General features: G+C 45.8%; 1 protein-coding gene across 1 annotated transcript in view; it reads left to right on the top strand.

The window, feature by feature from the left end:
- The first annotated feature begins 435 nt into the window (after positions 1 to 435).
- The window catches only part of rb1 (retinoblastoma 1), a 28,551-nt gene continuing 12,655 nt past the window's right edge, over positions 436 to 16,331 (top strand). Inside the window, exons 1-11 of the mRNA XM_034204124.1 lie at positions 436 to 725; positions 2,887 to 3,007; positions 3,762 to 3,865; positions 4,146 to 4,280; positions 4,362 to 4,400; positions 4,756 to 4,805; positions 5,025 to 5,135; positions 5,493 to 5,638; positions 5,755 to 5,832; positions 6,513 to 6,622; positions 6,705 to 6,782. Of these exons, the coding sequence (XP_034060015.1) occupies positions 619 to 725; positions 2,887 to 3,007; positions 3,762 to 3,865; positions 4,146 to 4,280; positions 4,362 to 4,400; positions 4,756 to 4,805; positions 5,025 to 5,135; positions 5,493 to 5,638; positions 5,755 to 5,832; positions 6,513 to 6,622; positions 6,705 to 6,782 (1,079 nt within the window). The 5' untranslated portion in view covers positions 436 to 618. The remainder of the gene's footprint in view (positions 726 to 2,886; positions 3,008 to 3,761; positions 3,866 to 4,145; positions 4,281 to 4,361; positions 4,401 to 4,755; positions 4,806 to 5,024; positions 5,136 to 5,492; positions 5,639 to 5,754; positions 5,833 to 6,512; positions 6,623 to 6,704; positions 6,783 to 16,331) is intronic.

The following is a 16,331-nucleotide window of genomic DNA, read 5'->3' as shown; positions in this document are numbered from 1 at the left end:
GGGCAATGTAAAGAAACGAATATTAACGATCTACGTCATTGTACTGATAATATAATAACAATCTACTGCCTGAAATGATGAGTCGCCTATGTTTTATCTACAGTATGGGGCAGCGGACAACCCTTTGTAACTCCTCTGTATGGCGGGATAAATGCTAATGGACGGATGTTGCGTATATACTTTCCCGCGTTTTCCTCTTGTGAGTTTGGGTGAGTTCGTTTAACGTTATCACGTGATCCCACTGAGCGCACGCTTCGTACACATTCACATTTTAGACAATTTAAGAGAAATAAAAATCTATTTAAAATACACAAACGATCATAAATGCTTAGATAACCGGTTAGCATACACGGGATTGTGAACATTGACTGTGGAGGGCTCCTAAACCTTAAGACCCCGCCCGCCATGGCACACCGCCGCGCACTCCGGTGAAACAAAACGAACACCCTCTTCACCACGGTTTCAGGAAGCCAGTCAGCCTGTGGGTATTGTTGTATTGTTGCCACGGAACTTGTGCAGTGGGCTTTAAACGTAGTGAAGCTCATTTGTTGCCTTTAAGAAATTATTATTTAAAAAATATATATATTATATTAGTCTGTTCGTAAAACGGACACAAAGATGCCACCTAAAAAACGCAACACGGGGACGACACATAGCAAGGAGCTGAAGAGTGCTGAAAGTGTCTCTCCTGACAAGAAGGACAGCCCAGAGTTATCTGTTAAAAAGTAAGAGAAGTTGTTTTGAGTTATTCAACAGACCGCGAATTAATTGTTCATTAAGTTACATTTGTTTACATTGTATCTTAATGTTAGGCTGTTTGTGTTTTACCCTTGCTAGCTAGCTTAAGTGTTATTAACCGTCAGCTCACTAGCTAGCTCCTTCAAACAAAGTCATGCATGTACAGCTTTAACGTCTTTGTTTTGATACACAAAGACTCTACAGTCACACGTGAGAAATGAGATATAACAGTTACTACAAACACACACACATCTGAGTCTGGGACAGAGTTGGACTAGCAGTCAGGGATGTTGTTGTCATATCAGCAGTGGTGTAAAGTCACTAAATTCATTCGCTCAAATATACTACTTAAGTACAATTTAGATATGCTATTATTTTAATTGTGTGCTACTTTGTACTTCTACTGCACTACAATTCAGAGGTTAAAAGTGTACTTTTACTCCACTACATGTATGTTGTACCTTTAACTACTTTGCATATTGGGTTTAAAGATTTTTAATATATAATCAACTGCGGTCAAGCCAACCTCCACTTCGGAAAACACAGTCAAGCCAGCATCCGCGTTGTTTTGCGGTGCGCGAATATCCTATGCATTACGGTAGCGGCTTGGAAAAACTGCCTTCAAAATAAAAGTGCTTACTCGGTCAATAACAATTATACCAAACATATTAAAATATGTACTATATAGGCCTAATGTGGTCAATAATAATGTAAGACAAACTACGTATAACTACCAGATTATAACTGAGTGAATGTAAAACTTAGAGAGTTTCAAAATAAAAGACCTTTGAAGTCTCATATATGAGCTATCATCCCTCTGTTTTTAGATAAGAATAAAACAAAAACCCTCCAGTATCAAATACTTATTTCACTTCAGGGCGATAGCATGACACCCCATCTCGTCACTCAGAGAATATCGGGACAATCTGATGTACAGTTTCAAAATAAAAGACCTTTGAAGTCTCATTTTAGCTATCATCCCTCTGTTTTTAGATAAGAATAAAACAAAAACCCTCCAGTATCAAGTACTTATTTCACTTCAGGGTGATAGCAGGACACCCCATCTAGTCACTCAGAGGAAATCAGGACAATCTGATGTAGAGTTTCAAAATGAAATACCTTTGAAGTCTCATATATGAGCTATCATCCCTCTGTTTTAAAAAGATCTTATTTTGAAATTGTACATCAGATTGTCCTGATTTCCTCTGAGTGACTAGCACCCTGGAGTAATATTAGTATGTGATACTGGACAGTTTTTGTTTTATTCTTATCTAAAAACAGAGGGATGATAGCTCATATATGAGACTTCAAAGGTCTTTCATTTTGAAACTCTACATCAGAATGTCCTGATTTCTTCTGAGTGACTGGATGGGGTGTCCTGCTATCACCCTGAAGTGAAATTAGTCTTTGATACTGGAGAGTTTTTGTTTTATTCTTATCTAAAAACAGAGGGATGATGGCTCATACAATAGAGATTTCAAAGGTCTTTTATTTTTGAAACTCCTTAAGTTTTACATTCACTCATTTATAATGTGGTAGTTATACGTAGTTTGTTTTAAATAATTATTGATCACATTATAAAGTACATATTTCTTAATTGAATATGTTTGTTATGTTATTGAGGTGTATTTGTTATTGACCGAGTAAGCGCTTTTATTTAGAAGGCAGTTTTTCCAGGACTACCGTAATGCATAGGATATTCGTGCACCGCAATATCACATGCCGGCTGGCTTGACCAGGTTTTCCCGAGTGGAGGCTGGCTTGACCGCTGTTATAATCAGCACTTCAATTAGACATCATTTACAACTGGAGCGAATCCACATGCTACCCTGCCATATACAAAGCAAGTACAATTAGCTCCATGTTTACCAGCTGTGATAAACCCATTAATGCATCAATAACTATAATCGAAACATATAATATATTTATAGTACAATGGGCCAATCTGCATAATGAGTACTTTTAACTTTACTTTCATTGTACTTTCACTCGAGTAACATTTGCAATGCAAGATTTTTACAATAACAGAGTATTCCTAGAATGTGGTATTTCCACTTTCACTAGAGTACAAGATAGGAATACGTCTTCCACTTCTGCATATGGGCAGCATGATGCTGAAACTGTGATTTTGTTTTCTTCCTCCTCCAGACACAGAGACAAGGACGCTGAATTTGTTACTCTTTGTAAGAGCCTTCATGTGACAGACCTGCTGTGTGACCATGCCTGGAAGCTGTGGAAATCTGTTGAAGACTCCATGGCGGAAATCGCTGTATGTATTTATATATGATATATGATTATATGATTCTGTTTTCTTCAAGGTTGTGTCTTCCTGGTCGAATGTACTTATTGTAAGTCGCTTTGGACAAAAGCGTCAGCTAAATGTAATGTAATGTAATGTAATATATGTATATGACAGATTTGTAAAGATATAATCCTGTTGTCCTTTTGAGGCGATGTAATGGGCATAGGTGGATATGTATTACTTTGGATGAAAAATACACATTAGCAAATATCCTGCGTACTATGCTGTTTGGTCAGATTGAAATGGCCACTATAGCATTCAGACTGCAGCAGTGATAAATGAACATGCCATCACAACCAAACCCCTCTTGATGTCACTGATTCAAAAGCTCTCTCAAATGATCCTTACCATTACAAATATGTTTAAACAAAAGTTTATGATTATCCACAGTAACTGTGGTACTACTCAAAAACGGTACTGTATTGTATTGCCTTTCAAACAGTATCTGAATACAGTATCAGACATGAAGGTACTATCGCAGTCCAAGTTCTATTTCAGTTTAATTTCTAACCAGTACATTTAAACAGTCTTTAACAAAGATGTTTTTGCTTAATAGAATTATAACATATAAGGTGAGGTTGCTTTGTTCTAACAGATGAAATACCCCACTGATAATAGGACGGGATGATATGAATAGGATGGCATGGTGTCTGTGATACAAATAATATTGCTTTTCGTTATACATAAGTTCTAACAATGTTCTTTTTTCACATAACTTCAGGACACTCAGAAAAGGGTGTGGGGAGCTTGTCTGTTTGTGTCGGGGATCGACGTGGATGTCTCCTGTTTCACCTTAACTCAGGTTCTGAAAGCAGTCATTCTGAAGTAAGTACTCAACATGCATGTTGTTGACAAATACTCACACACATTAATGCATGTTATATCAGTCATTTAAATGGCAATCTGTAAATGGATAACGCATGGTTGCTTTTTGCACAATGGTCCAAATGCAAGCTGTGATGAAGCTGAGGCGCGATGCTGAAGATTTATTTATTTGTTCTCATTGATTTGCAGTAAATCTGAACCCTTTGTTTGATATTTAGACTTTCCTTCCTAATTTTGTGTTCAGTTTTATACAATGAATTGTTCTCACTCTCTTTTGTAGTGTAAAGCAGTTTGTGGATCTGGTGAGGAAGTTGGATGTGAACATGGATACCATAAGCACCAAAGTGAACTCAGCACTAACGCGAGTGGAGAAAAAGTACGATGTGACGCTGGCTCTCTACCAGCGGTTCGAGAAGTGAGTAAACTTAAAGTACAACTGCCTGATCCAACTGTTGAGAGTTGTTATCGATAACATCCTTTTCCCCCTGTTTTTCAGAACATGCAAGAACATCTTTGCTTTGGTTTCTGATGACCAGTAAGTTTGACACTGCTTTCCCACATGAGTAAAGTGTACTTATAACACTTCATGTTTAGTCTGTTCTTGTGTTGTCGTTGTTTTTCTTAAAGATTGTATCTATTATTAACGAATCATTTTGTAAAATGTCAGAAAAATTGAAGATCATCATGTTTAATATGGCCTAATAAGACATTCAGTTAAATATAATATAAAACAGGGAAAAACAGTAAATCTCCATATTTGACGGTCTGAAAGCTGCATTTTTTTGCATGAAAATTTACTTTAGAGATAAATTAATAGTAGATTAATTGTTGCAGCGTTAATACGATGTAACTCAGGTTTATGATTAATGGTTAAGTGTCTCTTTTCAAAGGGAGAGGGAGACCACGCGGAGTTGCTGGACCATGTTTCTTTTGGCCAAAGGTAGGTTAACACATTAACAACAACAAAAACAAGTAGCATCAAGCTGTTACCACACTTAATACTTTTCAAAGTGTTCCATCCTCTCCTTTCCATCCTTCCTTCCTGTCTGTGCTCAGCCGTAGAGCTCAAGTGAAAATGTTTCTCCTCACTGTCTGTTTTCATTGGTAGTGGTAGTATTGTGATGCAGCTTCTCATGTGCTGCATCTCTGCTGTTTCCAGGAAGAGCCTTGCAGATGGAGGATGACCTGGTCATATCGTTCCAGCTGCTGCTTTGTACACTGGAGTTATTCATCAAGCGCTGCCCTTCAGACCTCCTGCAGCCTCTTTACAGTGAGCTTCATTCACATCTTAAGCCTCTTGTCTTTTGTCATCATCTGTTCTGACTTCTCATCGTACAAACCGGTCTTAAAGTCAGAAAAGAAAAACGTCAAATAATTATCCCTCCTCTTAGTACCAAGGATGGACATGTGATACCAATTCGGTGTTTGCTTATAAGCATGTGCAAATCATACTATAGTTTAACAATGAAGTAGTTTATCTGTTTAGAATATTATCTCTGTTATTCAAGGTTTTGGGCCTTAGAAAATGGAAAACATAAACTGTACTTTGGACATTCTGTGATATGAAAGGACTTGTTTTTGTACAGCCCCTAGGGAGTTACTAAGCCCTTCAATGTTTTTCTCTCAGAATCGGCTCTCAGCAAAGTTCAGAGCCCTCCGACACGAACATCTCGCCGCAACCAGAGCAAAGTCAAAACCCGACCTCCGGAGCCAGAGGTGGATTTTCAGCTCCTCAAAACCTTGTGCGAAGAGAATGAATGCAACGCAGAAGAGGTCAGAGCCCCCTCTTTGTATTGTCCTTACAGTCATCAGGCACATTTCTTTCTTTGTCCCTCGATCTGGGTGTATTTATTCTCATTTGCCCCTTTTTATTCTAATTCTATCCCCAGGTGAAGAATGTATACCAGACCAGTTTCTCGGCTTTCCTGGACTCTCTGGATCTTTCCAGATCTCCAGATTTTCCTCAGGTAGGGGCAATTGCTTTTCATGTACTGTTTCTATTTGTTATCTCTTGTCCCTCTCGCTGTGTTGAACGTGTAAGTGTCTGACAGCTGGTGGTGGTTCTATTTACGGCTCATACATGTTTGGTTTCGCATACATAGTGTCAGGAAAATGTGTACTCAAACGGGGGATCCTTTCATATTGTCTCAGTGTCATATAATGCTGCTGTAAAACAAAGGAGACAGGATGCTACTGTTTACTCACACCAACACACTCCTCCTATCATGGTTATTAGATATATTTATTCTACTGGTACATTACCCCAGTAACTAACAGGTGGCGCGCAATATTTAGAGTCTTATGCAAATAATCATATCCTGTTATCAATCTGATCGATGATAGTTCTGGATTATTGGAAACATAAATTGAAAGTTGGGCCATTTGTAACATTAATTTAGGTAATGAAATGTAATGCTTTTGGGGAACTCAAGATAACAATCAAAAAATAAAGAGTAGTTAGGAATTCTACCACAGTGAATTGTCTTATACAGCAGGTCGTGGTTTTCTGCATGGATAATGCAGCAATAATTTAACACTGTCAAAAATATAACTTTGAATGGAGTTCTCTTCAATTCATTGTGTTCTGCAGAACCGTTCAAAAGAATGGCAGAAGGCAGAGTAATGTAAACCTTTTCTTTTTCAACAGGCAAATGACATCAACCAACAATATGAAGAGCACTACCTCAAGAGCAGAGACATCGATGGGCGGCTGTTTTTTGACAGAGATGAGACTGTTGTGCCACCTAAAGTCGAGATGTAATGTCCATTATCATTCAGTCTGGTTCATCACTTTAAATCGTTTAAAGAAACGTGTTTGATAATTGGCTCCTGTTTTCAGATCACAGGTGGAGAGAACGCCAAAGAAGAACCTCCCAGATGAAGATGGCATACTCATCCCTCCCCAAACTCCAATCAGGTGAGCTCACATGTTCCTTTTTTAAATAATCATTTACTGTGATCACAGTGGAGTAGGGCTGAGTACTCATGTTCACTTTCAGCAACATTTATTTATGTAATTGTTTTGTATCATCTCTTCAGTTTTAAACCTTAAAGAGCAACTTGCAGGTTGGACACACCAGTGAATAAATGTGTAGGAAAATGATCAATACACTAGATTTTCAAAAAAAATTACAGAAATATACACTACAGTGACATCTGGCGGCGTTTTAGTAAGACATTTTTACTTCCGCATAAAAAAGACTCCGCACGTGACCTCCCGCGTGTGACGTAACATGGGGGAGAGCGGCCGGTCTAACGTATGATTAAACATGGATCACAATGCTAGTTTTGACACAGAAGAGGTTGAAAATATATATTCGAATGCATATGATTATAATTATGAGCCTGCTATGCGTCCAAGAGACCAGGATCAGCCAAGGATTAGAAGAAATAACGGCCATCGGCGAGAAATGGAGCTGTGGTGTGAGGAGAACCAGTGGAGAACTGAAGTTACCTACTGTAACTCCAGCTTCTATGAGTATTGGCGTAGCCCTCTAAGGCTATCGCTATTGGGTAATCCCCCTGCGCACCCGCGCAGCACTGAAACACTTGTAGTCCACGCCCACCCGCAAGGTGGGCTTCACCCTCGGGCTCCCTTCCGGTATAAATAGGAAGGAGGCCCGACAATCTGCTCCCATACAAAATAACTTTTCTTCAGCTATTCGTGGAGCCAGTGGGGCCCAGCACTTAGAGGGCTACGCCAATACTCATAGAAGCTGGGGTTACAGTAGGTAACCTCAGTTCTATTTCGTATATGGCTTCGCCCTCTAAGGCTATCGCTATTGGGTTAAGGGCGAAGCATGATGTAGTCTGCGCCCCACTGGGTCCGCCCGGTACTAGAAGCACAGACACACCTGCTCAATAACAACCCATGCCTATTGCGCAATGCGTAATGGCGCATCGCCGTCCCTGGAATATAGCAAAACATGAATATTTTCTATGAGGGGACGAAGGCTGGGAACAATACATACCTGCCGCTGTGAAAAAGTAGAGACGAAGGTCATACTTTGCCCAGCGACAAAAAGAGGGGGAACAGCAGCTCTCTGCGTGCAGACAGGCAGGAGAGCGCCCAGCTGGATCCCTGACGTCACTCACTCTGACCAGGCACTCCGTACAGGGTGTGTCAGAGAGGAATGGGAGACATCCCTCAAATACAATTGAGTAAATGAACAGGGGGAAGACCAAGATGCAGCAGTGCAAATATCTTCCACTGACATTCTTCCGTGCAAAGCCGTGGAGGAGGACATTCCTCTGGTGGAGTGTGCATTGATGTTCTCCGGGGGATCCACCCCAGAGGAGACATATGCCTGTGACACAGCCTCACACAGCCAGTGTGACAGCCGTTGTGCAGACCGAGGCTGCTCGATCGAGCGCTCTCTATAGTGCACAAACAGGCGCTGAGAATGGCGCAAGGCAGCTGTGCGCGCCACTAGCAGGACAGCGCGCGCACAGGACAGAGGAGATGAGACGTGGCTTCTTCCTCCGACCTGTGAGGAGGGGGGAATAAGCCAGCCAGGGTGATCACTCTTGACCTAAAAGAGTTGTGATGACCTTAGGCATGAAGCCGGGTTAAAACAGATGAACTGCCATCTCCTTGGATCCGGAGACATGACGGAGCCACAGAGAGAGCAGACAAATCACTCACCCTTTTCTCTGATAGAGCCAAAAGTAGTACTACTTTGGCTGATAACAGTTTAAGGGGAACCTCCGACTCTCATCATGAGGCGTGTACACGCTCAGGAGATGGATGGAGGTGTGTGCAGTGCTGCCCACATGAGGCGTTATAACGGCGCTCATGGGTTTATTAAGGCCGTGTGTACGAGGCGTATCTCGGACAGAGGAACGCTGCGAGCTCTGTAGTTTATTAACCAACAGGTTAAAACCAGGCTTCTGCAACGAGCCCTGCTGTCTTATAATCAACAGATTAGTGGCAGCCGGCTTAATTAGGGTGCTCTGAAATGTATTAACCGACAGGTTAAAACCAGGCTTTAGCAACGAGCCCTGCTGGCTATTAACCGACAGGTTATAGGCAGCTGGTTTACACAGGGCGTGAGGCAACCCAAGGTGGGCTTGGACCGAAAGGGCTGCGCGGGGGCCTCCACACGCTGCGTCTCACTCCGACTCTCATCATGATGCGCGTACACGCTCAGGGGATGGATGGAGGTGTGTGCAGTGCTGCCCACATGAGGCGTTATAACGGCGCTCATGGGTTTATTATGACCGTTGTTGCGACCTGGCTCAAAAGGCCACAACAAAAAGGAGACACAACATGTCAACGGGTAGGTAACGGTGTTTATTTGCACAACACTGGTCAATTCAACACATTGGTTATACTCATCAGAGCCGGGTGCCTGCAGGAAAACAGAGAGAGAGAGCAGACAGGAGCAGAGAGGCTTTAAAATAGCTGCAGAGCACCAGACCCAGGTGCCCTGAGTTACTGCAATCGGTGCAATCACTGGAGCCAATGCAGCACAGACAGAACAGCCACACCCTATCTACTGATGCACCCACAGGGGCATCACAGCCCCCCCCTTAAGACGGGGCCCCAAAGGGGTCCACGACAACCCAACATCCTTCTTCTTAACTCCAGCTTTTTACTTTCCATCTTAGGACTGGAGGACGCTCCTCCTCCGCCTCTGTCTTCGAGCTCTTGCCTTGCGATTTCGTACTGCTTCTTCGATTCCACTGCCTTTATGTCCCACTCCTCCTTGGGTTGGCTGGCGTTGAGCCACAGCATGTAGGCGCTCATCGGCCTCTTGGGCGCGCTGACCTCCTTCGGCCTCCTCTTCTTCGCTTTGCGGCGTTTCCTCTCTTTCTTCTCCTTCACCTTTGTCTCGATCTGAAAGTCAAAGGACCGTGTTGGGCCACTTTTTCCAGACTCCGAAACAGGTAGGTCAGTAGACATCCTACGGCTCTGCACACGCGTAATAGTATAAAAAGGAGACACACTTGGAAATTGCAAACCACTCTTATCTGGCTCTACAGATGCCAACGGTCTGGAAACCACCACAGGCGGTGGCACACCTGCCCACACCACACAACCAGCAAGATCGTTGCCCAAAATCATCTGTACCCCATCAAGTGGCAATGCGGGACGCACGCCGATAGACACAACTCCCCGTAGCAGCTCACAATCCAGCACTACTGTATGACGTCGCACAGGAATCAAGCCCATCTCCATTCCCCTCATCAGCACAAAATCCCCCGTCTCTGTCTCTGACGAAAAAGGCAACACTGACTCAACAATAAATGAGTATCTAGCTGCTGTGTCACGCAACACCTTAATCGGAACATACTTGTCACTACCAACTATTGACACAACGGCTTCCGTTATGAACGGCCCAAAAACAGAACCCACATCCAAGTCGGCACAAACCAGCTTCTTATCAGGCACCATGCCCGATCCTACACCCTGTGGCTTTTTAACCAACATGGCAGAACAACACATGGCTGGAGCATGTGGTGACAAACGAGGCTTCCCCTTCGTTTCCAGCAATGGACACTGCTCCTTCCAATGACCTCCACCTTTGCAATAGTGACATTGGTCCACTTTGGCCCCCTCGGGTCGCCCTGTTCCTGCAAATCTACGGGAGGAGCCCGGTGAAAACTTTGCACGGGCATCTCCATTGTCTTCTCCACGTTTCCAATCACCCCTAGAATATTTCTCCGCAAAACTGCCCTTATGTGTCAACACAAAATCGTCCGCTAATTCAGCAGCTCTAAACGCGGTGGGAGGTTTCTGTTCATTCACATATGTGGCCACACGCTGAGGGAGAATGTTTTTAAATTGTTCCAAGACAATGAGCTCACAAAGACCGTCAAAACTTGCAACCTTTGCTGCCGCGCACCACCGCTGAAAATGAGAAGTTAAATCACGGATAAACTCCACATGTGTCTGCTTATCTCCCTTGACCCCACTTCTGAACCTTTGACGATACGCTTCAGGAACCAGTTCGTAAGATTTCAACACCGCTGATTTTACTCTATCATAGTCCAAAGTATTTTCGCCACAAATAGCTGAATAGGCTTCCTGTGCTCGCCCAGTGAGTACACACTGAAGTAACAGCACTCTGTCCGAATCTGACCAGTTTCTTGCCTCTGCTATGTGTTCAAATAGAGTGAAAAAAATGTCCGGGTCACGCTCATTGAACTTCGGCACTAATCGCAAGTAAGAAATTATATCGCCACTGCCTGATGCTAACCTAGCACCACCATCCTCCCCTGGAGAAAACTTGCCCTCTCCCATCAGCCGTAATCTAGCATGTTCCACCTCACATTTCATCTTTTCCACCTCCAGCACCTTCTCCACCTCTAAACGCTTCTCTACCTCCTGCTGCTGACCCCTCATTTCCAACTGCAACTTCTCCTGCTCCAACTTCAACTGCAACTGCAATCTCTCCTGCTCCAATTTCATCTCCAACTGCAATCTCTCCTGATTAAACTGCATGGCCAAAAGCTCCTTTTGCTGTTCGAATGTCAAACCAGCTGTCTGAACCACTACTGGCCCGACCCCTGCCACACCAGACTCACTCTTCTGTAACACTCCCCGCTCAAACAAAGATGACACGATGACAGCTTTAATGTCATGTTTCCGCTTGCTCCCTACAACAGCAATTTCATAATGCTCTGCTATTTCGATCAACTGCGCCTTCTGGCAACCATCCAAGAAAGATACTGAGGGCGCATCCACAAACGCTAACAAAGAAGCCATAATATATTGCCTATACCCAATCAGAAAGCAAAGTACTCAACTGTCAACACGCCTGGGCGAAAAGACAAAACCCAACAGAGAATTCCCCCCTAACTGCCTTACCAAAATCTTCCTAATCTCACCTAGTCTTCATGTGGCTTGCGGCGGGTAATTACGCACTGGAACCCGGCGGATTTATGGAGCGACCTGCACGCAGGTAACACCAAGAAATCACGCGGTTGTGCCCCCGAGACAGCTGTCCGAAAACAGCTGACACCAACCACGTCGCCACAACACTATGAAAAAAACAAAACAGACGGAACCCAAGGGGAAACGCCACTTAAGCCTAGCGGGGAAAATCTCTTTTACAAAAGCGTAACAAACAGCAATATCTTACCTTCTGATTGGCACACAAAACCTGATGCCATGTCACACACTAAAGCATCCTGAAACCCAAAAGACATGATGTGTCCCCCAAATAGCAGCGCAGAGCCAGCACACAGCTGGACCACAACAATGAATCAGCTGCTCAATGAGCACTACACAAACTTTTTAAATAAATAACCCGTTGGACGAGCCCCCATTTGTTGCGACCTGGCTCAAAAGGCCACAACAAAAAGGAGACACAACATGTCAACGGGTAGGTAACGGTGTTTATTTGCACAACACTGGTCAATTCAACACATTGGTTATACTCATCAGAGCCGGGTGCCTGCAGGAAAACAGAGAGAGAGAGCAGACAGGAGCAGAGAGGCTTTAAAATAGCTGCAGAGCACCAGACCCAGGTGCCCTGAGTTACTGCAATCGGTGCAATCACTGGAGCCAATGCAGCACAGACAGAACAGCCACACCCTATCTACTGATGCACCCACAGGGGCATCACAACCGTGTATAGGAGGCGTATCTCGGAAAAAGGAATGCTGCGAGCTCTGCAGGTTATTAACCGAGGTTAAAACCGGCAGGCTTCTGCAGCGAGCCCTGCTGTCTACTTAATCAACAGATTAGTGGCAGCCGACTTAATTAGCGAGCTCTGCAGTTTATTAACCGATAGGTTAAAACCAGCAGGCTTCTGCAGCGAGCCCTGACGCCGTGGCGCTGGGGGCACTCAGCCTGAATACTGCTCATTCCCCCGTTCTGGCTTCTCTGTGATGTGCTGTAATGGTCGTCATGGTGACGAGCCACGCCATTGCCCTCGCCGCCGCTGCCCGTGAGGCGAAAGGGCTGCGAGGAAGCCTCCACACGCTGCGTTTCACTCCGGCTGTCATCATCCAATCCAATCCAAACTTTATTTATATAGCACTTTAAAACCTACAGACCAAAGTGCTGTACAGAGAGATAAGCTCACACAACATAATATAAATACATTTAAAATACAAGATACAAACACAAAACAAAGCAGAATAAACGTAATAATTAAAAAATATATAACAGCCATATAATAAAAACAATAGACCACTGAAAGCAAATAAAAGCAACAATCCTGAATGAATCCTCAAATGAACGGGCAGCCAGTGGAGCGAAGAAAAAATGGGGGAAATGTGCTCGTATTTGCGTGTGCCAGTTAGTAGCCGTGCTGCTGCATTTTGCACCATCTGCAGGCGAGCAAGGGAGGATGCACTTATCCCCATTGTACTAGGCCAAGTGGAAACGCAACCAAAAACGGGCCCTGCACGGCTCGGCACGCTTAAAGCGAGCTACCCGCTGCAGTGGAAACGCCCCATTAGACTCGCCGCCGGGAGACCCTGTCTCTGGGGTGGCGGGGGAGCGGAGACGTGGGACAGAGCCCCTGCAGCCGCCGAAGGGCGAGTCTGATGCCGAGGCGCTTGCTGTGGCCGGCGTGGATGCTGCGGCTGCTGCGGGCGTTGGTGCCGCTGTGGGCGCTCAGCAGGCTGGAGCCAGCTGTACATGCTGGCGAATGCCGTCCGCCTGTTCCGCGGCCGTCTTCATGGACTCCACCATGGTGTGGAACTGGGGTTCGAACAGCCCGTCCGGGCTGATTGGAGCGTCCAGTAGCACTTTTCTGGCCGTCTCCGTAACAGACGCCTGCTGCAGCCAGAGGTGGCGCTGGATCTGTGTCACCCACGTGGAAATCCTCGCCTAGGAGACAGCGACAGACGCGCACAGAGTGAGCGCCGTGCTGGCCGCCTTGCTGATTTCCTCTGCCTCGGTGGTGGACTGCTCTACCAGTGTCACCACCGAGTTGGAGAGCAGCGCGATGTTATTCGCCGCCGCCTGAAAGGCACACTGGTGCACCCGGTCGGCCTGGCGGCGACATAGCCTACTGGTCCCTGGGGGAGCTCAACGTAGGGCGCCGTCCGGCGATTATGTTGGCCTGTCTTACCCAAAAAACGCCGTCAAGCTCGGCTCCAGAGAAGGGGTGGTTGGGAAACCAGCATCTGTGAACCCCTCCACCTTGAGGGGAACAAATGTGGCCATCGGAGCCTTCAGGGTCCTCGGGTTCGCCGCTGCCCCCTCCTGGAACCTCCTGATGGCCGGGAAACGTGGCCAGATCGGGTCACTCCTGACCGTCTGTACCCGCGAAAAAACTCTGGTTATGTCGTCCGGAGCACACCTCTCCTGAGCTAGGGGAACGGGGAGATCTCTGCAGGCGGCCGCCTTGCGTATGATCTCCGGCAGTTCCCCTAGGATGCCACCTATCGCCGGTAGCGCTGTGGTGACGGAGAGGGGGAAAGCATGTTCGGCTGGCAGAGAGGAGGGAGGGGAGAACCGAACGGTGAACCGTGGAGGGAGGCGGGGCAGGAGTTGTCGGACTCCTGCCCGGCACTCGGCCCCAGGGACACTCGGCCCCCGTCCGCGGGCTCGTAAGCCTGGACGGGCCAATCGTCCTCCTCGGCCGCAGCAGCAAGAGCGTCCGCTCTCCGCTTCCTGTCGCCCGAGGGGAGACGGGCACAGTGTGTGCATGCTACCTGCTGGTTTAGAGCCGCGTAAGCGTGCTCTGACCCCAGGCAGGATTCGCATACTGCGTGCTGGTCATAACTCATTATGAACCCAGATTCACATGAGGGACAATCTCTCACACAATTGTTACTCATTTTTACTCTGCAATTGAAGTGTCTCTTGCGCTTCAGTAACGGTGTGCTGAAGAAAAGAGGGAGCAGATTGTCGGGCCTCCTTCCTATTTATACCGGAAGGGAGCCCGAGGGTGGGGCCCACCGTGCGTGCGTGCGTGCGTGCGTGCGTGCGTGCGTGCGTGTGTGTCATACTTGCCAACCCTCCCGATTTTCGCGAGAGACTCCCGATTTCATTGCCCTCTCCCCGGTTTCCTCCCGGGGTCATATTTCTCCCGATTTCTGACAAAATCAGATTTACTCACGACTGTTTCCACTCGGACTTTAATACAGCTACACCATTGTTTGGTTCCCATTGTAGCGCGCAACTCAAAGTTTGAGAGGGTGAGGAAGATGACAACTGAACAAGAATCGACAACTCCACCCTCTGCTCACTCCTTTCCTGTAAAATACAGGTCCAGCCCAGAGCTCTAGCTCTAGGGCTCTGGTCCAGCCCACACATATGCTCCATGGTGCTACAGGCATTGCCCTTACAACTACAATAAGCATGTAAATGTTAATCTACAGCTCCGGCGATCCACTAGCACCGAGACGCAGCCATCCTCGACAACTACTGTAGCGTCACCTTGGATACGAGTCCAAACAACTCACAGACACACAGGCCAGGGCGCTGACACGGCGCCCTTTGAGCATCAGATCTGACGACGCTGATTGGCTGAAATTATGTTTCGGCGGCATAGTTTACAGATAGCAACAGTCAGCTTGTTGGCTGCTGCTGCTCTGGCTGAGGGCTCCTTTCTACCGCCCGGACGAGAGAGGGTAATTATCTAATGATACACGCTGCGGCCAGGCAGGAAACATGTGACTTATCAGTAACTTTAGATATCGTAAAAAAAAATTTGACGACATTTTATTGTAGATTATACATTTTACTGATACCAATTATATAATATTTACCTTGTTCATTAAAAATAAAATAAAAACTATTTTTTTTTAAATATATTTTTTTATTTATGTTTAATTTTTAATGACAATCAAACATGTGGGAAGAGGGTGGGCGGCGCCCCTATGGGCCGGCCGCCACTGGCTATAAGTTATCATATATCAGGCTATAACTAAAGTAGTATTGATAATATAGTAACGTTACTGGCAGGACTGTTGATACTGATCCATAACAGAAACTAATGCGCAAGTATCAGCCGTATCTCGCGTTACCTAATGCAACTCCACACTACGTCTTACGGCGCTGTGTACCGGAGGGGAGACGTGAGATACGGCTGATACTTGACGATCTGGCGGAGAAAGGTTGTGTAGTCTCCGTTGATATGCCGTTGTAAATGGCTTGATGGAAAGCAGTTGTGTAGTCGGGGAGGGTGCACAGCTGATTGCAGCAGGTGAGTGGAGGTTGAGCCAGGAGTGACAGCCACCACGCCCACAAAAACAACACAGACAGGGGGAAACAAACAAACAAACAAACACAAAGGAGACGGCTGGAGCAGTACAGCCACCACAGCGTTACCTAATGCAACTCCACACTACGTCTTACGGTGCTGTGTACCGGAGGGGAGAGAGAGAACAGCGAGGGGGGAGAGAGAGAGCAGCGAAGGGGGGGAGAGGGATGTAATACGGTTTGCTGATAAACGTTTTGCTTGATAGGCTTCAGCTGTGGAGAGTATGTGCTGCAGGAAGGTGGATGCACCTCGCACAACGCACCCAGGAACGAAAGCTAGCTCCGGTCCTTTTCCTG

Source organism: Gymnodraco acuticeps, unplaced genomic scaffold, assembly GCF_902827175.1.
Source record: "Gymnodraco acuticeps unplaced genomic scaffold, fGymAcu1.1, whole genome shotgun sequence".
NCBI classification, from domain to species: domain Eukaryota; kingdom Metazoa; phylum Chordata; class Actinopteri; order Perciformes; family Bathydraconidae; genus Gymnodraco; species Gymnodraco acuticeps.
This window is presented reverse-complemented; position numbering and strand designations above follow the sequence as displayed.